This window comes from Sapajus apella, unplaced genomic scaffold, assembly GCF_009761245.1.
Source record: "Sapajus apella isolate SASKATOON/1434 unplaced genomic scaffold, GSC_monkey_1.0 scaffold150, whole genome shotgun sequence".
NCBI lineage: Eukaryota > Metazoa > Chordata > Mammalia > Primates > Cebidae > Sapajus > Sapajus apella.
In genome coordinates, this window is record NW_022437090.1 from 774,601 (window position 1) to 800,947 (window position 26,347).

Consider the following 26,347-nt stretch of genomic DNA (forward strand, 5'->3'; position numbering starts at 1 on the left):
GTGCTTTTTCCAAAGAGGGTTTTGAGGGCTTCCATATTTAAAGGGGAAAGAGCAGGCAGGAGGGGGAAAGAGGAACAATTATGCATTCATTTCACACTCTACAAATCTGCACTTTACAGGAGACAAAGTAAACAGAGAGAGGAAGGAGTCAAATATGGATTTTTCTTGGGGTGAGCTGAAGGGTGATTTCTAGGCTTGCCTTTGTCCCCTACCTGTTATTTTACGTGGTCAGGGTGGAATCCAACAGAACTGTCTTTTTATTTTTATTTTTTTCAAACATGGGGTTTCTCCATGTTGGTCAGGCTGATCTTGAACTCCCAACCTCAGGTGATCCGCCCGCCTCAGCCTCCCAAAGTGCTGGGATTACAGGCGTGAGCCCCTGCGCCTGGCAAAACTGTCTTAAGGTAAAGATTTTGCTACTCACAAGGAATTTCCCCCTGAGCAATTCCTCTGGGAGGCCACCTGAAGAGGTATGCGGGCTTCTGGCTTTGCAGCTGTTTAGGAACAAAAGGAAGGCAGTTTTTGTGTGACTCAGTTCCCAAGCTTTTTTTTTTTTTTGAGAAGCAGTCTCACTCTGTCACCCAGGCTGGAGTGCAGTGGTGCAATCTCGGCTCACTGCAACCTCCAACTCCTGGGTGCAAGCAATCTTCCTACCTCAGCCTCCCAAGTAGTGGTAGTACAGGCACAAGCCATCATGGCTAATGTTTTGTATTTTAGTAGAGACAGGGTTTCACCGTGTTGCCCAGTCTGGTCTCAAACTCCTGAGCTCAGGCAATCCACCCACCTTGGCCTCTCAAAGTGCTGGGATTGCAGGCGTGAGCCACCAGGCCTGGCAACTTTTTTTTTTGAGATGGAGTCTCGCTGTCTTCAACGGTGGTGTGCAGTAGCACGATCTCTGCTCATTTCAACCTCCACCTCCAGGGTTAAGAGATTTTCCTGCCTCAGCCTCCTGAGTAGCTGGGATTACAGGCACGTGTCACCACGCTAATTTTTATATTTTCAATAGAGACAGGGTTTCACCATGCTGGCCAGGCTGGTCTTAAATGCCTGACCTCAGGTGATCTGCCGACCTCAGCCTCTCGAGGTGGGCATAGTGCTGGGATTACACGCGTCAGCCACTGCGTCTCGCCCCAAGCTTTACTGTTTTCTTTGGCATAGTAAGTGTAGGGTCCCAAGATGTTATTTTCCCTTCAGAAAAGGCATTCACGGCTTTCACGATAGTTACTGATCATGTCTGCCACTCATTCATCTAAGACCAAGGGGCCCACCTGGCCCCAGAGCCTGCACCTCGGATTGTCATTCGATTCCTGCCTGGTCTTTTCCAGGCCCTTAATTAGTTTCCGCAACAGGAGAGGGTTCCTCTTCCGTGTTCTCGCCCATTCACGTTCCCATTCATCCTCCCCGGATGTGACGACCCTAGGCTCCCACACCCCTCCATGAAAGACCACCCACTTCCACCATTTCACTTAGGCTTCTTGGCGCAGCCTCTATCAAGGAGCTCTGTCCCATAGCTGTATCGCCCAAGCAGCCACTCTGTTCAGACGCTCCTATCCTCCATCCCTGAGACCCGGTGCGGGAGCGCAGCCGACGAACCTTTCCAGCCGCCTGTTTCCCGGCAGGTTGCGCCGCGGGGCGGGGCGGGGGTTTGTGCGCGTCGTCTTCCGGGAAGAACTTTACGATACATTGACCGGCGTTTTACGACAGACGTGGTTGCTTTGTGGCTGTCAGCTTTTCCCGTGGTCTTAGTTCGTGGCTGCATTTTTATCCCTGGTGGCTTGCTACGGCGGCGGCGGCGCAGAAATGAGGCAGAAGCGTAAAGGTGCGAAAGGGGAAGGAGGTGTGAAAAAGGGGTGGTCCGAAAGGGGCGAACGCGCAGGCATTCGGATGCTGAACCGAACTTTTCCTGCGAGATTCCGCTCCCCCGTCCTGTCAGTCGCCCCGCCCCCTAGGATCAGTCTGTCCGTTCCTGACCCCTGCCTTTTCGTTTTTCCTTTTGTGCTTTTGAAGCGCCCTACCTTTCCTCTCTCTGCTTTAGCAGTCACTTGGTGTCCTTTGCTTGAATGGTAGGGAAACCTTTATTCCAAGATACGCCCTCCGAGGAGTTAACGTTGTGGGACTTGTCATTTGTTAAGGTTTGTTTCACGACACATTTGACGTGTTAGTTTATTTTAAAGCTTTATGTTAAAATATGAAAAAATTATCCTTGGATTCAGTGTAACAGTTGTGCATGCAATTATTCCCATTTTTATTACCGCCTGAGTTGGCATGGAACAGTTCCACCTTTGGTTTTTCAACAGGATGGATTCAAATTTTAAGTATTCTTTCACAGGTTCTGTTCATATTTCTGTACACTCATTTGGCCGGTTGGTCTAATCATGGTAATGGTTGTCAACAGCTACCATTTATTGAGTCTGTGTTATGAAGTCGGTATCATTTCCATTTTACAGATGAAGAAGCTGAGATTCAAAGAGTTAAGTAACTTTCCCAGCCAAAAATTATACTTAGGTGTGGCGCTGGTTGGTTAGGCTATCTGTGAGCTCAAAAAACATAAAATGAAAAAGAAATACATCGTTCATCATTATGCCTCTTGACAGTAACTGCTGTTTTTCTTTCTTCCACGCAACAAATCCAGGTGTCCAAGTTACCTTTGATTGGGTCTTGTCACATTTGCAAGCCCTAAGTTAATTGATTAGCTCACTCTAACTTGCTCCTTCTCAAGCGGTCAGGCTTCTTTTAGCCGCTTCTCTCACCAAGTGATGTTGGTTTTTATTTAGAAATTGCCTCTTGGAATAGTTTTATTCTTCTTCATTCTGGCCGCCAACCTCCTAAACCACCTTCATCACTAATATTTGAATGGTAGTTTAGCTTCCATATACATTATTTGCATCTTAGAATGGTTTTGTGAAATTTGGATGTATTATGCGAATTTTACAGACCAGGAAATGGACGCTTAAAAAGTTGATTTCGATCAGGTGCAGTCGCTCTATGCCGGTAATCCCGGCACTTTGGGAGGCCAGGAATTGGAGACCAGTTTGGCCAACATGGTGAAACTCCGTCTCGACTAAACATGCAAAAATTAGCGGGGCATGTTGGCAGGCGCCTGTAATCCCCGCTACTTGGAGGCGGAGACAGGAGAATCCCTTGAACCTGGTGGGAGGTAGAGATTGCAATAAGCCAAGATTGTACCACTGCACTTCAGCCTGGGTGACTGTGCAAGAATCTGTCTCAAAAAAAAAAAAAAAAATTGTTGATCTTTTCCTTTACCACACAGCTAGTAGGGATTGAGACTGGATCCTGTCTTAGGTTTCCTGGGTTTTTAAAACAATGTTGCTTTTCAATAGCCATTTGCATAGTATCCAGATTATATGTATTCTTTTCACTTTCTGAATCGTTCATTCTTTGTGCCAATACTGTACTTATCTTCCTTAAACATTACTTTCATCTACTTCCAAAGTTAAGAATATGTCATTCTTTACTGTCAATTGCATTCCATTTCAATGCTTTTGCCTAGTGGCTAGGGTCCCCTGAAATCTGTTGTTTACTAAACCCTGTTAGAAAGTTGCGTTCTAGTTAGGCTGTGCTCCTTCACACGAAGATAGGTAGTTCCTATGCCTGACATTATTTCTTCTGGATTGCCTTCTTTTTTGCATCTCCAAATCTTGCCTATCTTTAAAGATCCCTGTGCCGTTTCCTCCATGAAGCCTTTTCCTACTCATTTACTCTTCCAGTTCCTGATACACCCAAGAGCTACACAAGTGGTTCTCAAATCTTATCTCTTCTTAACAGCTGATTTGCTTTTACCCTCCCAATAAATTCTTACGCAGAACCTCAACATATAAACAGCTGAAAGCAGAGCTGCTGTGGTGGAAATAAAGAGACTCCCTCCTTTTTTTCCCTCCTCCCTTATTTTCCTCTTCCCTTCCCCCTTCCTCAGCCATGACCACCACCTGTCCTACCTCTGTTACATGGCCCCGGCGGCAGCTCTGTAAAACTCTGGAAGTGCTGAGTTACATGGTTTGGAAAGCATTTAGCCTTTGATTATAGACGGACTTCATTTCTCTCAAAAACAGTAGTGTATGGTTAGCGTTGCCTCATTAAATTAGAGACAATGTGGTCTCTAATGTGATGCAGTGGTCTAAATGTGGTCTAAATGTGGTACAGTGAAAAAAGCATGGAAGTTGTGGTGTAAAGAGTTGGACTTGAGTCTTGGCTGTGCTATTTACAATGGCTTGGTAACTTGCCTTAGCCTCATTTTTCACATCTATAAAATGGGATAACAGTACCTACCTTCAGTGTTACTGTAAGTGTTCAAATGGGATGCAGAAAATGAGGGTTCCGTAACTGCCAGGGCCTTCCATCCACACTTTTCCTTATCTTTTAGCTTTCTCTATGGTACGGGTCCTCAGCCCCCTGGACCACAGACCAGGACTGGTTCATGGCCTGTTAGGAACCCGGCTGCACAGCAGAAGGTGAGCAGCAGGTGAGGGAGTGAAGCTTCATCAGTATTTACAGCTACTTCCCATCACTCACGTTACTGCCTAAACTCCGCCTCCTGTCACATCAGCAGTGGCATTAGATTCCCAGAGGAGCCCAAACTCTGTTGTGAACTGTGCTTGTGGTGGATCTAGAGTGTGTGCTCCTTATGAGGATCTAATGTCTGATGATCTGTCACTGTCTCCCATCACCCCCAGATGGGACCGTCCAGTTGCAGGAAAACAAACTCACTGATTCTACGTTATGGTGATTTGTATAATTATTTCATTACATATTACAATAATAAGGGAAATAAAGTACACAATAAATGTAATGTACTTGAATCATCCTAAAACCACCCTGCTCCCCTGGTCTGTGGAAAAATCGTCTTCCGCGAAACCAGTCCCTGGTATGAGTAAGGTTGGGAACTGCTGCTCTACTGGCAAGAAGCTTGCTTGCCAACAGCTTCCAAGCTGATACTCCACAGCTTTTGTCCCTGGAAAAAGACTGGCATTTTTTGCCTTGAACAAAATAGCTGCCGTTGGCCTGGCTTAGCGTTATGCTCATCCTTGAATGAGTTCTTGAACTGTGCTTGCATGGATTGGGTCATACAAGAACCTGTCAGCTTCTGCTGTTGCCTTTGGATGAGAACGGGCACCCCACTTGCTAGGAGAAGTTCATGATGGTGGACAGACAATATTTTAGAAATGCATTAAGATTCTTAGGCAGATTAAGATTCTTAGACAGGTTTGAGTTTCAACTTTACTTTTTGATAGCATCTTTATGTAATAGGTGCATATTCTTGTTCTGTCTGCCTGTGAGAATCACCTGAATTCATGCATCTAAATGTTCTTTATGAACTCTAAAGTATTATGCAAATATTAATAATTACAACCCCAGGAGATAAAGGGAAGAGAATTACTTTGGTCCTTTCCTGTATGATGAGGTTCTTTCTCCTCACGTTGTTTCTACTCCTACTTGTATCGTTTCCTGTATTTATCTGTAATCATCTCATAGTATATGTGCTTCTAAAGGGAGCTTTTCCCATATATATGTAAAACCAGGTTTGTTTAAATTAAAGATGCAAAAGATATGATCAAATTGTGAACAGTAGAGGTTTAGCATCTTCAACTTGAGCTGTTCATTTGGCATATTTGTGTGGTTTTGGAAGGAAAACTTATACTAAATCAGACTGTATTTATTTATTTATTTTAATCCGACTTTAAAATCTGGATTGAATGATACAGTTGTTGACATTGTCGAATATTCACTTTCCAGGAGATCTCAGCCCTGCTGAGCTGATGATGCTGACTATAGGAGATGTTATTAAACAGCTGATTGAAGCCCATGAGCAGGGGAAAGACATCGATCTAAATAAGTAAGTGGATCTCGAAAGAGAGCAAGCTTTTCTTAGCTAGCAGATCTCTTTTATGAAATGATCTAGTACTACTTGTTTTCCAGCTCAAGTTTTACTTTAGTTGAGAATTTTAGCTTTCTGCCTTGCCTTGTCATTCATTTCTTAATGGCAAAATTGTCTCAGCTTAAGAATACTAATAGCTTGTACTGTTTATTGGACACTTACTGTATCCCAGACACTGTTGCTAGTGCATTGGGTGTGTTAGTGTAGTTAATCCTCTGAGAATTCTGTGAGGTAGGTACTGATAACAGCCTCATTTGACAAGCGGGTAATCTGAGCCAGAGACTGGTTAAATAATTTGTCCAGGGTAAGTAACTAACAATTGGCAGAGCTGGGATTTGGAATTAGGTCAGCCGTCTCCAGAGCCCGTGTTCTGTGCTCCATCACTGCACATTCTAGTTTCCTTCTCTTCTGTCTTAGCTAAAGCAGCAGCTTTCTGCCAGGAAAGCCCTCCCTTTGGGGCCCCTGGTCTAATCCAACCCTCCCGTGCTGTAGAACCTCTTTGACACATTCACCCACTTCCTCTGCATAATCATGTACAGCTTGGACTTTCCTGCAGTCACAATTAAGAGTCATCTTTCATCTCGGCGTCTACTTTTTTTAAACTACAATATATGTTCACTGTATGTAGATCTTCCCTAATGAAAGGTTCTCTCCCAATCCCCAGGTCATCACTGCATACAGGAATGACCTTTCCTTAGACTCTATTCTCTGATACTTGAGATGCTGCAATATTTTACCCCTTCCTTGAATACTTGTGCTTAGTAAATATTTGCTGTATACGTAAATAAGTAAATAATTATCCTCTTTTGACTATAAAGATATTATATTTTACTGATTTTTCTGCTATGTCTTCAACAGCTTTTCTTTCTGTTTCTGTTGGTTATATCCCTGATTTCTACATCTTACATATGTTTGTGGTTCTCTTTAATTTAGCACATCTAAAGCTAAAGCTGCCATCTTCCTTAAAACTCGCCCCTCCTCAGATGTCACCAGCCTCTTATTGGTCTCTCAGTCTGGCTTCAACCCGCTTTTCCAAGTTTTTAAACTTCTGTACCTTTACATTGAAAATCTTGTGCTTTCTATCAAGTTGGTCTACTTGTACTTCTTAAACTATATGCATTCCTCCTTTTGCATCTGCACATAAATCAGCCTGTCTGCTCTCCATGTCATCTGTGTCTTTACTGACTGAGACATACTCTTCCTTCTGTGCTCCTTTTCCATGAATATCTCCCAGCACACATCAGATTCCTCTGTCAACCCTGGGAGCATTCATTGTTGGGGGGGTGTATGTGTGTGTTATGACATGTTTTAATCATTTATACATTAATTTTTTTTGCATGCCTGTCTGCAAACATTTAAACATAGAACATGAAAGGACGGTGCCTTACACCTTCTTCTAAATCTTCTTTTAAATATTAAAAAAAAAAAATAAATGTCCTGAGTACCAAGCACTCAGGCAGCCTCCTGTCCGTATTAGATACTCAGTTAACACTTGCGGACAACAATGTGAGCACCTCACAGATATTTCTAGGTGGATTAAAGTTAGAAGACAGGGTGACCATTAGCATTTGGCTAGCAGGCACAAAGAGAAGCTGGTAAAAAGAGTTTTTTAAACTTTCAAAAATATATACTTTATTTCCTATTTCATTCTGTGTAGCCATCCTTGATTTTTTTTTCTTAATTGTTGTTATTTTTTTTGTCTAAGACAGTAGTTTTCAGTGATTTCTTCCTCAGGACATTTGGCAATGTCTAGGGACATTCTTGAGTGTTACAACAGGAGACAGGAAGAAGGCTGGTAGTGGGTAGAGGCCAAGGCTGCTGCTAAACACCCCTCAATGCACTGAACACCCGCCACAGCAAATAACTGTCTGGTCCCAAGCATCAGTAGTGCTGAGGTCAAGAAAGTTGCAGTCAGAATAGTCCTTCGAAGCTGCAGCACTGTTCTGACCTAGATTAAATTTTGTCATTGTCTGGGGACCTTTCTCCCTCCAGAGCCCTCTGGTTTTCTTTCTGGTACTAGAGAGCAGGAAGTAGTCATTCACTCATGAATTTTATCCTTCTGTTTCCCTGATACTCACAGATTTTTTTTTTTTTTTTTTTTTTAGACTGAGTTTCGCTCTTGTTGCCCAGGCTGGTGTGCAGTGGTGCAATCTCAGCTCACCGCAACCTCTGCCTCCCAGGTTCAAGTGATTCTTCTGCCGCAGTCTTCCGAGTAGCTGGGATTGCAGGCATGTACCACCATGCCTGGCTAAATTTGTATTTTCACTTAGAGATGGGTTTTCTATTTGTTGGTTAGGCTGGTCTCGACCTCCTAACCTCAGGTGATCCGCCCATCTCGGCCTCCCAAAGTGCTGGGATTGCAGGCGTGAGCCACCACACCCGGCAGTATTCACAGATCTTAAGGCTACTTTTGTCACGTGGTGAAGGGTTAGGAGAATGACACTTGTTAATGATAATGCTTATAGATCATCCTTTTGGTAGCTTCTTCTTAAAATACCATGATCTTGATAATGCGACATACTTTACTTTCAGGGTGAAAACCAAGACAGCTGCCAAATATGGCCTTTCCGCCCAGCCCCGCCTGGTGGATATCATTGCTGCCGTCCCTCCTCAGTATCGCAAGGTCTTGGTTCCCAAGTTGAAGGCAAAACCCATCAGAACTGCCAGTGGGGTGAGTGATTCAATTCATGGAGTATCAACACACTGGGTATCTGTTCTGACAGAAGTCCTTGCCCTATGTACACCCATGTAGTAAGGTGGAGGGGTGGGTTCTAACAGATGAAGGTCCCATATCAGGATCTGTGCTGGAGTGGAGACCTGTGTGGAATGCGAGGAGAGCAGAGAGAGGAAAAAAATAAATTGTGATTAAAGGAGTAGATGATGTCTTGACGTCTTTAAAAGTATAGATTTAGGCTTGGTGACAATCACAATAGATAAATATTGGCCTTCTTAAGCTGGTAGCTTTCAATATAATTGATGCTTATAAAAGGTACTTTTGGTAGGTAGTTAATGGTGCAAAGTAATTCCATATACGGTGATTGTGAGCACTGTGGAAGTCCAGAGGACAGCGATGTCCCTGCAGCAAATGGGGCTGGGAAGGCCCAGTAGAAAGCACAGAGCTTGCTTGACCCATAAGCCAGGAGGAGCAGGCCCAAAGCATCGTGGGAGCAAGGACACAGGAAGCTAAGGCACAGAGGTAGAAATGATGGAAAGGGTGTGGTGTATGCAGGGAATAGTGAGTATGCCAGACCAAAGGATGCTAACAGTTCGTTCAGGAAAGCAGTACTGTGCATTGAACAGGTAGTTTGGGATCAGCCAGTAAAAATCTTAAATGTCTGGCAAAGCAGCTAGGTAATAGGAAACAAAAGTTTTGCAACAGGAAGTAATGTAAACAAAGTAGATTTTCAGAAAATTAATATGGATACAACATACAGGGTAATTTGGAGACAGGAAGACTAGGTTAGACGCTCTTGGTACGATCTCAGTGTGCAGTGTTAAGGACCTGAGTTAGGATGGAGACTTTAAGATGAAAGATACGAGTGTGAGATACATGCAGGGAAATGGATAGAATTAAGACCCTCTTAACATATGGTCCCCAGAACCAAATTCTGTTCCCAAGGTGATCGCACAAGTTCTTTCTGTTATTTGAATTGGGATATTATATTCCAAGGTGCTTGTGTTGACTTGGTGACCATATCTCCTGGATCATGTTACATGTGTGGCTAATTAAACCCTAAAACTTTTACCTACAGTGTACCACCAAGCCTCATATCCTCTTCTTTATACTTAAGTGTTTTTGTTTTGTTTGTATCTAGTGTAAAAAGCTTAAGAAAAACTAATAGTCCTTGCCCTTCACCTCCCTTTTTCTACCTTAGGGCAACCACTTTTAACTCTTGGCCAATTTCTTTAGCATTAATTTCCACATCCCTAAATAATAGGTAAGTCTTGACTTGTTCTGTTCTTTTTTTTTTTTTTTTTCCCCGAGACAGAGTCTTGTTCTGTCATCCAGGCTGGAGTGCAGTGGCATGATCTTGGCTCACTGCAGCCTCTGCCTCCCAAGTTCAAGTGATTCTCCTGCCTCAGCCTCCCAAGTAGCTGGGACTACAGGCATGTGTCAGAACGCCTGGCTGATTTTTGTATTTTTAGTAGAGACAGGGGTTTACCATGTTGGCCAGGCTGGTCTCGAACTCCTGACCTCAAGTGATCTGCCCGCCTTGGCCTCCCAAAGTGCTGGGATTACAGGCATGAGCCACTGCCCAGCCGACTTTTTAGGGTTAAGCATTATGTGTGGGCATGCCACTAAAGAAGACAAAAGCTTAGCAACTTTTTAGCCTTACTGGTAAACCTAGACTTGTGTGATACCACCCTCTCTGTTTCTCCTGTGTCTGATCATTTCTGTTCTTTCTTTGAGTGCTACCCTTGTTGTGCTTACCTCAAAAAGTTGGTGTTTTCTGTCGTCCTGGACCCATTGTGTTCAGTACTGTACATGCTTTCTTTGACAACCTCATCCGTTTGATGGTTTTAGCATTGCTGTATGCTAACTCCTAGCATTAGCTGTTCCCTGAGCTTCAGCCTCATGTCAGATTGTCAGTTAGGCATCTATCTTTTGACTGCTTAAGAACCTCCTCATGTATAACGTAACCAAAACTAATACCAGACCTGCTTATTCATCTTTCCTGTACATGTTAGTTCATGGTAGCACATGCACCCAGTTTCCAACAAAATGTGAAATGCATTGTCCGTTTCTACTGCCACTGGTAGGAATGTTTTGGTCTTTATTATTTCTTGTTTAGATTATTTCAGTCATTTCCTTACTCATCTACGTTGTCCCACCTGCATAAAATGTGTCTTTAACAGTGTCACAAGAGTGATCTATGGAAAGACACAGCTGGTGGCCATTTTCTATCTATTACCGTTCTCACCTCCATGCTCTTATTCTTGCTGTTTCTCTGATGGTGCTTTATTTTATAGGGTAGTTTTAAATTACAGAGAAAAACAATTTTATATACTTCCTCTGGTGCCTTCACCCCATCCCAGTTTGTCTATTATTAGTATCTTGCATTGTTTGGTACATTTGTTGTAATTGATGAACCGATATTGCTGCATTATTATTAACCAAAGCCTGTAGTTACATTAGAATACACTCTGTGTTCTACGTTCTGTAGGTTTTGCCAATGTATAATGTCACGTGTCCCACTATTACAGTGCCGTATGAAATAGTTTCACTGCCCTAAAATCTCCTATTTGTCCCTCGTCCTCTCCATGCTCCAAATGTAACCTGACTACCACTGTTGTTTTACTGTCTTTATAGTTTGCTTTCTCCAGAGTGTCGTGTACAGTAGTAGGAATCATACAGCCTTTCCCCTTAGCAATATGCATTGAAGGTTCTGCCATGTTGTTTTGTGGCTTGGCAGCTCATTCTTCTTTTTTAATTGCTGAATGATATTCCATTGTATGGGTGCACCACTATTTGCTTATTCCTTCATCTATTGAAGGACATCTCACTTTTTGGCAGCTAAACAAAGCTGTGTGAAGGTATTTATGTCAACCTTGAGTAACTGTCAAGAAGTGCAGCTGGTAGATCACAGAGTAAGACTATGTTTCACTTTGTAAAAAACTGCAGACTCTTCCAATGTGGCTGCATCATTTCGCATTCCCACCAGCAGTGAGTGAGAGCTCCGATGCTCCACGTCCTTGCTAGCATTTGGAGTTGTTAGTGTTTTGGAGTTTATTTAATTTATTTATTTATTTATTCTGAGACAGGGTTATGCCCTGTCACTGAGGCTGGAGTGTAGTAGCATGATCGCAGCTCACTGCAGCATCCACCTCCCAGGTTCAAGTTACCCTTCCACCTCAGCCTCCCGAGTAGCTGGGACAGCAGGCATGCATCACCACACCAGCTAATTTTTACATTTTTTGTGGAGACAGGGTTTCACCGTGTTATCTAGGCCGGTCTTGAACTCCTAGGCTCAAGGGATCCTCCTACCTTGGTCTCCCAAAGTGCTGGGATTACGGGCGTGAGCTGTGGTACCCAGCTAGTGTTTTGGATTTCAGCCATTCTCACAGTTGAGCCGTGGTATCTCCTTGTTGTTTGGTCTGTAATTCCCCAATGACGTGGTGCTGAGCATCTTTCCATATATTTATTTACCACTGTATATCTTCTTTAATGAGAGATCTCTTCACATCTCTTACCGTGTTCTTAACTGGATGTTTTCTTACTAAGTTTTAAGAGTTCTTTGTATAGTTTAGCTGCAAATGGTTTATCGGGTACCTATTATGCAGCTATTTTCTCCCAGTCTGTGACTGGTCTCTTCATTGGCTTTCTCAGAGCACAACTTTTAAGTGGAGACAGTGAGGTCTGTAACCCATTTTGAGTTTGTATTCAAGTTGTTTGTGTTTCCTTGAAACACCATGGTTGTTAACGCTGATACATTCCTGTCATTTAATCCTCAGACCTCATTTAAGTTTCACCAGCCATTTCAATAATGTCCCACAGAACCGAGCTCAGAATCACCTGTGGCATTTAGTGGTCATATCTCTTTAGTCTAGACATTTCCTTTGTCTTTTTTGCAGTCCATTACCTTAACGCTTTTGAAGATTTCAGGCAAGTCATTTTGTAACACGTGCCTCAGTGCGGGTTCATCGACTGTTGCTCATCTTGAGATTCAGGTTATACGTCTTTAGCCTATGCATCACAGAAGCGGCACTGTGTTCTTCCCCTCGTCTCCCATCAGTGGTGCATAGGTGCCGTTTGTCCTATCACTGGGGTTTCTCATTTTGATCAAGGTGCTGTCCATCAGACTTCCTCTCTGTCAAGTTTATTTTTTTTCACTTTGTATTAAGAAGTGTTGTGTGGAGAAATACTTGGGAACTAGGTAAATATCCTGTTTTTCATCACATACCCAGTTCACTCCTTTATTTGTATGAAGGAATTAAAGGTTTCCTATTTTGTGGGTTGTCATCTATTACTATCACTATTTATTTTGATGCACAAATGATTGTAGACTTGACCAGTGGGAGCCTTTTGAAGCTGGTTTCTATGTCTTTTTTAAATGTCCTCACTCTTTGAGCAGTTTTAGCTTTCTGGCGCAGTAAAATGTTCCAGGCTTAGCCAGGCGTGGTGGCTCATGGCTATAATCCCAGCACTTTGAAAAGTCAAGGCAGGTAGATCACCTGAGGTCAGGAGTTCGAGACTAGCCTGGCAAATATGGCGAAACCCAGTCTCTACTAAAAAAAAAAAAAAAACAAAAAGATTAACATGGTGGTACATGCCTGTAATCCCATCTATTTGGGAGGCTGAGGCAGGAGAATTGCTTGAACCCAGGAGGTGGAGGTTGCAGTGAGCAAGATCACGCCATTGCACTGCAACAGAGTGAGATTCTGTCTCAAAAAAAAAAAAGTTCTGGGCTCATCTTAGACTTTCTTTGCTCCAGCCCTGGAATCAGCCTTTTCCCCAAGGAGCCCTGGTTTCTTTTAGCGGGGAAGTGTATTTAGAAACTAAGACCTGTGTACTAGGTGTGCTTACTGCTACTAGGGTGTTGCTGCTGCCAGACTCTCTCAGTGGATCAAGTGAGGACATACCTATGTGTAGCTACATGCATACGTGCACCACATACAGGTAACACATTTCCATTTGTATTTATTTGTCAGTCTACCATATGTTGAACACTCTGATTCACCACAGTACCTTTAATTTCACCAGTCTGCAGCATCCATTCTGCTTTTCTCCCTTTCCATGTCTGTAACTATTTCTCTGACAGCCAGAAGCCTGGCTCGCATTCGCTTCCATGGATGGCCTGATTTCATCAGGTGCCCCAGATGTAACCAGCCTCATGTCTCTGCCACTGCCTCCTGTCCTCACCTCACTGAGACTGTGTCAGAACCCTCTGAGGTTATTTACATCAGAGTCTGTGAAGCATGAAGCTGCCAGTTTAATAGTCCCTGCTGCAAATACTGAGATCTAGTGTGTTCACGAGGTGTTTGAGTCATAAAGGTTAGGTTTATATAGAATTTCATAGAATTGCATAAAGTAATTTTTTTTCTTACGGGCTATTTAGTAAGACAATCAGAGAAAGACTAAGAATCACTGTGGCTTTAACAATTAATTTATCATTTTGTACTTAATTGATTGTAAAATGGAATACAAACTCACACTTATGATACATATGGACATTTTAAAGATGATTCATACTGAACAGAGATCACCCTTGTACCCAGTGCCCAGCTTAAAAAATACAGCCTTGTCAATACCTTTGAAGCCCCTTCTTGCCACTGGTTGCGTTCCTCTCCTTCCGTCTAGGGATAACTGCTCTGTGGAGTTTTGTATTAATGATCCCATAAGAGCTTTTGTATTCATCTTTCTTTTATAGATTGCTGTTGTGGCTGTGATGTGCAAACCCCACAGATGTCCACACATCAGTTTTACAGGAAATATATGTGTGTAAGTATGGTGATTGTTAAGTTGTATGTGTTTGTGTTTTAATTTATGTCCCCTCAAGCCCTTAGTCAGCACATGCTGGTAATATTTAAAACTTTGACTTAATAGATTTATTGATTACTCCTTTCAAACAAGCAACCGTTGGTAGATGTTTTAGTGTTTTAAAATTGGAGTATACAAGGCCGGGCACAGTAGCTCACGCCTATCATCCCAGGACTTTGGGAGGCCAAAGCAGACGGATCACCTGAGTTCAGGAGTTTAAGACCAGCCTGTCCAACACTGTTAGGCCCCGTCTCTGCTAAAAATACAAAAATTAGCCAGGTGTGGTGGTGTATGCCTGTAGTCCCAGCTACTTGGGAGGCTGAGGCAGGAGAATTGCTTGAACCCGGGAGATGGAGGCTACAGTGAGCCGAGATCACGCCACTGCACTCCTGCCTGGGTGACAGAGCAAGACTCTGTCTCAAAATAAATAAATAAATAAAATTGAAACATATGAATATTTTAATTTGTTGCAATATACAATTTTTAAAATGTAGGTTATGGAACTCAAAACAGGAGACATTGGGATACGGAACTCGAAACAGTACATTCTGTGAAACTCATAAATGAAACATTGGAATAGAAGCTGCCTAAATTCCACGTCAGAAATTTAAAATAAATTTGGATCAGGAAATATCAAAGTAAAAAATTATTCTTCTACGTAACCTTTAGATTTTCAAACTCAGTTGTTTGAAAGAATTAGCAGAAGAGTTTGCATGATTCTAGGTAGGAAGATAAAAAGGGGGAAAGCTTTTCTTGAGTGTGGTTCCCAAGAGAACACTGAGTATTGATACAAACTTAGGAAAACTTCATTCCTGTTGTTTGCCCCTAAAAGCTTAAACATGTGAAATAACCACAACTGCAGCATTTTGAAAATGGGTGTAATATTGTCTGTTTACATGTTTATCTTACTTACTTGTTGGCAGAAAATACCTTATTTACAGACACCGCAAAGGTAGATTTTTCTGTTGGGATTTGAAAAGGAAGCTCGTTTAATGTCAGGATTTTATGGCGATGGTAGATGCTGCTTGGAACTAGATGGCTGAACTAAATTTTGTATCTGACATTCTTGTTCTTTTGCTGTATTGGCAGATACTGCCCTGGTGGACCTGATTCCGATTTTGAGTATTCGACCCAGTCTTACACTGGCTATGAGGTACAGTAACTTCAGACTGTCCTGATGAAGTGTTGCATCACACTTTACCTGTGGCGTGCTTTTACCAATACTGGCTTTCTGAAAGTTTTTTTGGTTGTTTTTCGTTGTTGTTGTTCTAATTATAAAAGCTGTTCATTCACCAAATATTTGCCAGTGTCTACTAGCGCCCTATATTGTTCTAGCCAAGAGAGAAATACTTAAATGAGCACTTTTTATTACTGTATCCCAGACACTGTTCAAAGTGCTTTACAACTGTAAACCTTACTGCAGTGTTTTGAAGATAGATTCTATCATTATCCCAGTTTGCTGATTGGGAAACTATGGCGTAGCAGGCTTAAACAGCTGGCCCCAACACACTGTTAGTAAGTGACAAGCAGGTCTAGAACTCTGCTGCTCACCACTACATTGTACTGTCCGTTTGTCTTCTGGAATTTACATTTTTTTTTTCTTCTTTTTTTTTTTTTTTTTTTTTGAGATGGCGTGTTGCTCTGTCACCCAAGCTGGAGTGCAGTGGCATGACCTCCTTTGCTGCAGCCTCCACCTCCCAGGTTTAAGCGATTCTCCTGCCTCAGCCTCCTGAGTAGCTGGGCCTGTAGGCGAGCACCACCACACCCAGCTAATTTTTGTATTTTTTGTAGAGTCAAGGTTTTATCCTGTTGGTCAGGCTGGTCTCGAACTGCTGACCTTAAGTGATATGCCCGCCTTGGGCTTCCAACATTCTGGGATTACAGGCAGAGAAGTCACTAGAAAAAGGCTCAAGGAAGGAAAGATGGGGGTGTTGTGCAGCACAGAGGGTGAGGGAAGTGTGAGGCTGAGGAGCAAATGAGCTGGGGTTGTAAGCAAGGGTAAGGAGTTTGCATTGTTTGCATTTTAGTGTAGGAGTTATGAGAAGCCATTAGGATTTAAGGCAGGGGAATGATACCTCTGATTTCGGTTTATTAAAGATGATTTTGATGGCCATGTAGAGAAACAGAGTGGGGACCAGAAAGAAGGCAGGCAGCCAGTGAGGCGCTATTGAAGGAGTCACCCTTCTCAGAAGAGCTCAGACGCCAAGAAACCTTGTGACTTTATTCTCATAGATGTTTTCATTTTTTTCCTGTTTTCTAGGGTTCAAACTTTTTTGAAAGACAAGAGCAATGATTAGTGAAAAGGCTTCCTCTCGTCCCTATCCCCTGGCCACTCTTCTTTGGTCCTCCCACTGCCAGCTGATATCCTCTGTTATTTCCTCCCCATCCTATGGGGATTTTCAAATATAGCATACATGGGTTACATATCCCTTCTGCGAAATGCTTGGGACCACAAGTGTTTCGGATTTTGGATTTTTCTGGATTTTGGAATATTTGCATATACGTAATGAGAAATCTTGAGAGTAGAGCCCAAGTCAACATGAGATTCGTTTTTGGTTTATGTACACCTGATACACCTAGCCTGAATTAATTCTATACAATATTTTTTAAAATAATTTTGTGCATTAAACAAAGTTTGTGTTAAGTACTTACATGTGGAATTTTCTACTTGTGGCCTCATGTCGGCACTCAAAAAATTTTGAGTTTTGGGGCATTTTGGAGTTTTGGATTAGAGATGCTCAACTGGACGTATTCTTTATCGGACTTACTGCACGTGAGGTAGCATATCAGAATCCTCCTTCATTGTGCCTTGATTTTACAATATCTTAATGAACATTTTATGTCAGTACATTGTTTTGTGGCTATAGAGTATTCCACTGTATGACAGTAGCCATTAAAAACTGTGTGGTATTTAAGAAGCTCATTTAAAAGTTACTTCATTACATGACTGGAATATGTATGCACATCTGTATCTGTGAGCAGAACACTTTGGTGACCCTGGGGATTCCATAAGTGTTTATAAAAAATAAAGGTATGACCCAGGGAGACGCCCTGCTGTTGACGTGCTTATGGCAGCATGAGTAGACACCTTCCTGGTGCTATTCAGGACATTATTTCGAACCCTGACAAGACTGAGAAAAGTTAATGGGAGTACACATCATGTTTTCAGTGTTCAGAACCATAGAGAGTTTTTTTTTTTTTAAATACAGTTCTTTTGAAACTACTATTTATTTTTAATTCAATGTAGGCATAACAGAATATTTTTCTCTTGTAGCCAACCTCCATGAGAGCCATCCGTGCCAGATATGACCCTTTCCTACAGACAAGACACCGAATAGAACAGGTACATTTTTTAAAGACATTTATTTTAAAAAATTAGTTGTTTATCCTTAGTAAGAAGGCAATGTTGCTTGATTCAAATTGAACCTGAAATAAGAATGAAAAAGCTGTTTTTTCCCTTTTGTAAGTTTTCAGTATCTATGTAAGGGAGGGAGAATTTGCCTTGCCTAGCAAGGTCAAAACATTACTTTCTTTAAAGGCTATATTCATTGTTTAAGGGTTTTATGTTCTCTTAAGTTTTTCTGAATTTGTAGAAAGTCATTTGTAGTATGAAGTTTGTGGAATGAAGATGTATGAAAGTTCTTAGACAATAGGTGGATGTGTTGACTTTTAACTTCCAAAGGTCAAATTAAGAAGTATTTTGACTAGCCAGGTGGAATGGCTCATGCCTATTATCCCAGCACTTTGGAAGGCTGAGGTAGCAGATTGCTTGCACGCAAGAGTTTGAGACCAGCCTGGGCAGCATAGCAAAGTCCTGTCTACAAAAAAATACCAAAATTAGTGGGGCGTGGTGGTGTGCACCTGAAGTCTTAGCTACTTGGGAGGCTGAGGCTTAGGTGGGAGGATCCCTTGAGCCCAGAAGATTGAGGCTGCAGTGAGCCGTGGTCATACCACTGCACTTCAGCCTGAGTAACAAAGCAAGAACCTGTCTCAAAAAGAAGTATTATGACAGATTTGTTGGGTAGAAATGAAAATTGCCTGCAAAGGGGTACAAGGAGTTTGTGGGGGTTATGGCATTGTTCTATATCATGATCATGGTGGTGGTTACATAACTCTATCAACTCTCATCCGTTGTACACTTAAAGTTAGTGGATTTTATTGTATTTAAATTATACCTCAGTATAGCTGACTAAAAACAAGTAGCATGTACATGACCTTGCACTATTCAAGAAATGTGATCATTAATACAGATTTTCTTTATTTACAAATTTATTTTAAACTTGTCCAATTTTAAAAAAATGTAAAGCACTGTTCTCATAGTTGTAACGGTAATGTATAGTAGGCACATCAAGTCCGAAGTCAATAGTAATACATACCATCGTGGCTAAGTTGTCTTTAGTTTTATTTATTGGCTTGTTGATGAATACTGTTCAGTTTTAATTTCCACTTTGCTGTTACGTACCCAAGCATATAAGGAGCAGGATTGCCAGTGACAGGAGAGGACCCCACCTAGAGGAGCCCACATTTTTCCAAAAAGTGGGTTCTAAACTGACCTTTGCATCAATTTCTTCTTGAGCTGTGATATTTAATTTATTTGAAATGTAAAACAGTGTTTCAATTGAACATGAAATGCATATGTTTACCAAAAAAGGAGCATAGCTTATAAGATTTAGATACTGACATCAAGCAGTGATTCTTTCCTTAGCTATAAATGCTCTAGAATTACCTGAGTAACTTCTCCAAAACTTTATGTGTCAGATCGTCACCTCTTGAGGTTCTGATTCAGTCTGCTTTAAGGTCCTAGCAAGACATTTCATAAAGCTACCAGGGTAATTTTGATAAGTGTCCCTTGTAAACAACCACAGATCTAGAAATGCAGTGTTCTTTTAGTGTTGATATACACACAGGCATATCTATAGTTTTTCTTTATAAATTGCCATTTTCAGAATTACTGTTAATTTCATTACCTATTTTTAAAAATCAGAATTTTGGCTTATTGTAGTCAACAAAATGAAAAATTTGTATCATTCTGTCCCCTAGTAGAGGAGACTTAATATTTTTTTTTTTTTTTTTTTTTTTGAAACAGAGTTTCACTCTTGTTACCTAGGCTGGCATGCAGTGGCACAATCTTGGATCACTGCAACCTCCGCCTCCCAGATCAAATGATTCTCCTGCTTCTGCCTCTGGAGTAGCTGGGATTAATAGGCACCCACCACCACACCTGGCTAATTTTTGTATTTTTAGTAGAGATGGGGTTTCACCATGCTGGCCAGGTTGGTCTCAAACTCCTGACCTCAGATGACCCACCCTCCTTGGGCTCCCAGTTGCTGGGATTACAGATATGAGCCACTGCACCAGCCCTAATATTTCATTTTTAATCAATCAGACTTTCACTTTTTTTAGAAAGCTGAGATGAGATGTGTGCCCAGAATCATCCATCTATTTTAGACTGCTGTCTTGATTTTTCTTTCTTAGAATCTATTCTTTTTTCTTCTGTTGTATCAAGTCTTTACTATGTTACATAATCATTCATGTATTGTTGTTGACCATAAATGCTGCCTTTTTGTGTCCTCGGCTTACCACCAAGTCTGGCATAAAATACATGATCAATAAATACTTATTATTTTGCATATTGTATTGTATTTGTCTTTAGTGCTTTCTGGTTTATATTGTTTGTGTTTTACATTTCCACTTTGTAAGTATTCAAGTTAAGCCTCTTGTTTGTTATTTTATGGTCTCATTAGCCCTCTTTGAGTTCTTCTCACCTTTTTTCTTTCAGACTTGAGCCTATTTTTTATCCACAGAACTAGCTAAATGTGTTTCATTGATTTTTAAACTATACTGATGAAAACAGGGCAAAATAAGAGATCTGCAATGCCTTCTTAGAGTAGTTGTTTATGCTTATATCATTCTAATGCTAATGAATTTGTCTTTCAGTTAAAACAACTTGGTCATAGTGTGGATAAAGTGGAGTTTATCGTGATGGGTGGAACGTTTATGGCCCTTCCAGAAGAATACAGAGATTATTTTATTCGAAATTTACATGATGCCTTATCAGGACATACTTCCAACAATATTTACGAGGCAGTCAAGTAAGAAATTCTTATTTTATTATAGTCTCCAAAGTGATTGTCAGTTTATGCTCCTAGCAGCAGCCTGTGAGGTTGCCTTCTGCACTGCATCCACATTCTTACTCCTCATAGTCTTTCTCATTTCATGGGAAAGGATTATTTTCACTGAAATGATCCTTTTAAAGAAAAAATGAATATAGTTTGTTGACATAGTAGTGTTCTCAAATAGAAAGATTCACCAAAAATGGGCCGTGAAGGTTTTTTCAGCTCACCCAAGAAGGGGACTGGGAGTACTCTTTGTTTGAAACATTTAGCTGCTGTAAAATCAGCAAAACAAGGTACTGTTATTTAAAAACTTAATTTAGAGAAAATATGATTTCATAATTAAAATTATTAAATAATAGCTGTTTGTGATTAGGATCTTAGTCTGTTTTGTCCTGCCGTAACAAAATATCTGAGACTGGGTAATTTATAATGAACAGAAATGTATTGGCTCACAGCTTTGGAGGCTGGGAAGTCCAATGTCAAGGTGCTGGCATCTGGCAAAGGCCTTCTTATTACATCATCATGTGGCAAAAGGCAGGGTAGCAAAAAGCAGACACATGTGCCCTTTTATAATGGCATGAATCTCACCCACAAGGTCAGCGCCCTTGTGGCCTGATCGCCTGTCAAAGATCTCATCTATTAATACTGTTAAACTGACAATTTCAGCATGAGTTTTAGAGGGGACAAACTCAAGTTTGTCAAATCATGTGCCAATCAAACCACAACAAGTTCATTTACTCGTTCTGAATTCTAGTTGACAAAGTTATGCATTATTTTGACACCTTGCTTTTAGCAGGACGAATACTACAGTTTTGTATGTAGTTCAGTGATTTAAGAAGTGAAAGTCTTAAAATAGTTTTTGTTTTCAAGAGTGGTAGGAACACCTAGATAGTTACTATTTTCCTTATTTACCAAATCCTTCTTGAGGGCCTGCTAGATACTATGTACTGTTTTAGATACTGGAATATGGTGATACTCAGGCTGAGACCTGAAGTACAAGGATGGGTTAGGCCAACAGCAGAAAGGGAAAGATAAAGGCCCTGAATTGGGAAACAGCTTGGAAATCCCTTCTGGGGACAGAGGAACCAGCATGGTTAGATCCTATGTTAATCCATTTGTGTCACTATAAAGGAACACCTAAGACTGGGTAATCTATAAAGAAAAGAGGTTTAATTGGCTCCAGTTCTGCAGGCTTCACATGAAGCATAGTGCTGCCATCTGCTTCTGGTGAGGCCTCAGGAAGCTTCCAGTCATGGTTGGAAGGTAAAGGAGGAGCCTGTACATCACATGCCAGGTGTGTGGGGGGGGTGCCACACTCTTAACCAGATCTCACATGAAACAACTAAGCAGAACTCACTCATCACCAATGGGGGATGGTGGTAAGCCATTTATTTATGAGGAATCCAGTCCCAGCACCCAAACACCTCCCACCGGGCCACACCTCCAACATAGGGGATGACATTTCAACATGAGGTGCAGAGGGGACAACACCCAAAGCATGTCAGATCCCAGTGAACAAGAGAAAGAATGTCATACGACGCGGTTGAAGTGTGAGGTAAGGGCCAGGTTACACATGCTTTCGAGGAGTTGAAGTTTTATTTGAAATGCAGTAGGAAGTAGATGACTGGGAAGTGGCATTTCTGGTTAACAGGTAGGCTCATTCTGGCTACTGTCTGGCTAATGGATTAGAGGAGTATAAGGGTGAACGTGAGAAACCAGATAGGAGGCCATCTGATTCCATCCCTGCTCGTATCAGCGCGGGGGCAACGGTGATGGAGAGGAGACTGAGATGGGGGGTGAAAGAGAGGAAGGCGTCAAGCCTAACACTAAGTTTCTGGCTGTCAGAAATGGTAGGAAGGTAGGGGAGGGCTGTATACTGACATGGAAAATTCAGCGGGAACAGCAGAGACAATCAGTGGGAGGAAATCAGGAGTCCTGTTTGGGTTGTGTGAAGTTTGAAGTGCCTGTGATACATTCTGGTGGAGACGTCAGTGGCCTTTGAATACAAAAGAAGTCTGGGCTGATGGCACAAAACAGGATTATCAGCTCATAGGTAAGATTGCCAGCCCTGTAAATGGAGGAGGCCACCTCATGGGAAAGTTTTGGATCTCCATGGTATACTAAGTGAGAAGCAATATTTAGAGCAGTTTTTATAGTAGGATCCCATTATTTGTGTGTTCATACACACACACACAGACACACACGCACACACATATCTGTATATAAATGCACAGAAAAGGTAGTAGAATAATGGTCACCATAGACCTCAGAGCTGAGGAGGAAGGGACATGGGGAGTGGGAGCGAAGGAGGAGGCTTACATTTGCTCCATATACAGTGGGCCAGGTGTTGTCATGGGTGTTTAATATTCCCTTATTTAATATTCATAATAAGCCTTCGAGTTAAGTGTTCAGATTATCCCTGTTTTACAGGTGAGGAAGCTGAGGCACAGGGAGATGAAACAATTTGCTCCAAGTTGCAGAGGTGGTTGGTAGTAGAGTGTGATATGAATCCCAGGTAGCTTTGCTTTCAGAGCCTAACTCTGTAAGCTGTCCTGGGTATCAAAATGTGTGTCTGTATGTGTGTGCAGATATCAGAGCTTGAAGATACTGGGAGGAATGTGGCCTCTTTTTCCTTGCCTCCCTTCCCTACCACCCTCTGGCTTTGTCCTGGCTTCTCTTTTATATGGGGGGAGGTTTTATATAGCTAATTATATGGTGGTTCAACTAGTGCCACCTCTTAAGATTTTTTGTGTAGGACCAAATTTTGAGTAGACCTAAGGGTGGTTTTTATTACCCTGTAAGTAAAGCACTTTTGACACATAGCACAGGTAAATATGTGAATTAATTTTGAATGAGTGGTCAGTTAGCTAATGAATGACCTGGGTAGGGCTGCCTCTCCAAATTGGGGACAGTCCCATCTTTTTGTGCCCTCCCTACTCCCCAACCTCCCTAACTTCCTTTGTTCTCCTTGGGTTTGTGAAAGTGGAAAGAAGAGAGGAGCTTTTTCATGAAGTTTAATAACAAGGGTAGCTAAAAGGGCCTGTGTGAAAGGTTCAGCAGCTGGAAGAGTTTGTGTGGACAGCAACCCTCTTCTGTTTGATTCACTCTGGGGACTGTAACAGGTGAATTCTGTGTCTGTGAACCTGGACTTGGAGCATTGTGATCTTTTCCTCCTGCGGGGGCTTTAGTAGCAGAAGAGACTGTGACTGTATTGTTACTGCTCATTCAAAACTGATCAAGAGGCCGAGCGTGGTGTCTCACACCTGTAATCCCAGCATTTTGGGAGGTGGAGGCAGGCAGATTGCTTGAGGCCAGGAGTTGGAGACCAGCCTGGCCAACATGATGAAATTTCATCTCTACTAAAATTATAAAAATTAGCTGGGCGTGGAGGCTGGCACGTGTAGTCCCAGGCGGAGGCTACTCGGGGGGCCGAGGCACAAGAAACACTTGAACCCAGGAGACGGAAGTTGCAGTCAGCCGAGATTGCACTACCGCACTCCAGCCTGGCTGACAGAGTGAGACTCTGTCTCAAAAAAAATTGATCATTAATATGAATCATCCTTAGTAAATGCTGAAATCTTCAAATGTTAGAGGAGTAATAATATCGTCCAACTAATTACTCTTAATACTGAAAAATCGAACTATACCTTGGATAAAATGTGATGGAGGAAAAACAGGAATGGCAGCAGAACATTCTGTTAGAGGGTTGCTGACCACATGTCATTCAGCTCTGAAAATTCCCTGGCAGGGGCATCTATCAAGATAAGTTTTTCTGTGCGAACTTATGTACTTCTATGCTTGTTTCTTGGTGCAGTTATTCTTATGTTGAAGACCTTACATGTTAAGCGGAATTGAGCTGTAAATGTCTTAGACTTGCCTCTCTTCCCCCATTAAAAATTTGCCACAAACTTGTCATAGCCTACAGTTTCCTGAGGTATACGAAGAAGGCCAACTGGGGTCTGCATAGTGAATTTTTAGGGTGTGTCTGGTTTGACATTTTCATCAGTTGAAACTAAAAATTGTACTCTAATCTTGGTGTAATGTTTTATTTTTGCAAAAATATTCTAGTGCCTAATGGTGTTGGAATGTAAGTCGTCTGTCACTGGGTTGAAAATGGGGTTGTGTGGTACAGCGAGCTCACTGCAGATCATGATGTGTTTGTAGAAAAAGCCCTGTGCCAGAGAGAGCGTCTTTCAGTCACAGACAAGGCCGGGCCTGTGTTGTTTTGTTTCTGTTCTTGAATTTGCCTCAAGAGGGCAACAAACACTTTATTTTCAGATAAAATTTATACATGATTGGGGTCTTCATTGCAACTCATCTCATGAAGGCTCTTGAGAAGTAATTCAAGTGCAATCTGGGAGCTGTAACGCCATCCATAAATTATGCTGGGCTCTGCCTACGCACACTTGAAATGTTTAGCTCTTTTCTCTGAGTCTCTATACTTTTATGAGATAATCTCAAAAAAAGAAAAGACCGATTTGTGGCATATTGTGGTAGCTTTGTTGAGGTAAAGTTTTACTACAAACTCCTCATAATAGAGTTGGTATTTGTTTCGAGGGAAACTTTGTATTGGAAGAAATGATAATTTAGTTTGTGCTACAGAACTGGAGGCAGAAAGTATTTTCAAATGTTGGCATCATTGTGAAATAAAAAGCAGCCCAGAGAAGTTATGGTTTTGACATAATGTGTCCCTTGGAAATGTCTGGTCTTGCCCTTGCCCTTCTGTCTCACGTTGAGTGGTGTGTATGTGTGAAAAAGGGTTGGTTTGCACAGCGCAGCCCACCTCTCTTAGATGTAAGGTGACATGAGTATTTTACTTTTGTTTTTGCTTGCAAATTGCATAGATGTAACTGACTTTCATTAGCTTAGCAGGGATTTTTTTAAAGATTAATTTTAAATTAGGTTAAAAATGATGTATTGTGACCGATGAGTCAGCAAGCAGTGTTGAAGATTAATGGTCTGTTTACGTTATGATCAGGTTTTACTGCTGTGTTAGCTCAGGTGTCCCTGCTATGTTTTCATATGTTGAACCTGATTAAAGTTTTGCTTCTTAAAAGAGTAGGAGTTAGGGTAAAGAAAAGCCCCAGCAAGCAGAGCCTGGTTATTATGTATGGCAAGCTAGTAGCAAGCAGTGTGTTATATTCTTGCAGATGGAAAAATTGGAAAGGTAAGTGAACAGAGAGTTCAAGGACAGAGCAGGTAAGGCTTTTGTGCAGGCTCATTAAATCAAGCAAAGTGCTAATCACTCAGTGCTATCAGCTGGACTGGGATTCTTCCCTAGTCTCCAGAGAGCAACAATTACTGGTGACTGTCATCGTATAACAATCAGGCTTTGCAGATGAAAGGGACCGGTAGTGGGGTCTGAGTCACCCATTCACTAGAATGCAAATGTTGCCAAATAACTCCAAACAACCTTTTACAATAGTTTTATTCCTTTTTAATCAGCTTTGCCCAGAACAGTTTTACATTCAATCTTTAATGCTCCTTGGCTGTTTTCACAAGATGCAATTTAAAAGAGTAGTTACCCATCAAGAAGTGGGTGAGTCATACTTTCTCCCTGTGGAATTTTAAATTCATTTCCGTTCCTTCCTCTTCCCCCTCCCCCATTAATGATTTTAAATCTTTCAACTATGTTCTTACCTGTCTTAGAAAGCTGAAGTGGCCGGGCGCGGTGGCTCACGCCTGTAATCCCAGCACTTTGGGAGGCCGAGGCGGGTGGATCACGAGGTTAAGAGATCGAGACCATCCTGGTCAACATGGTGAAACCCCGTCTCTACTAAAAATACAAAAAATTAGCTGGGCATGGTGGCGCGTGCCTGTAGTCCCGGCTACTCGGGAGGCTGAGGCAGGAGAGTTGCC

At 41.8% G+C, this 26,347-nt stretch overlaps 1 protein-coding gene across 3 annotated transcripts in view; it reads left to right on the plus strand.

The window, feature by feature from the left end:
• Window positions 1–1,647: 1,647 nt before the first annotated feature.
• Window positions 1,648–26,347, plus strand: part of ELP3 (elongator acetyltransferase complex subunit 3) — a 98,436-nt gene continuing 73,736 nt past the window's right edge. For 2 of the 3 annotated variants that reach the window (XM_032265367.1, XM_032265368.1), the window contains exons 1-7: window positions 1,648–1,819; window positions 5,752–5,851; window positions 8,426–8,564; window positions 14,263–14,333; window positions 15,462–15,525; window positions 17,647–17,715; window positions 20,310–20,464. In XM_032265367.1, coding sequence (XP_032121258.1) covers window positions 1,801–1,819; window positions 5,752–5,851; window positions 8,426–8,564; window positions 14,263–14,333; window positions 15,462–15,525; window positions 17,647–17,715; window positions 20,310–20,464 — 617 coding nt within the window. In that variant the 5' untranslated portion in view covers window positions 1,648–1,800. The remainder of the gene's footprint in view (window positions 1,820–5,751; window positions 5,852–8,425; window positions 8,565–14,262; window positions 14,334–15,461; window positions 15,526–17,646; window positions 17,716–20,309; window positions 20,465–26,347) is intronic. The other variant, XM_032265369.1, reaches the window with a different exon arrangement.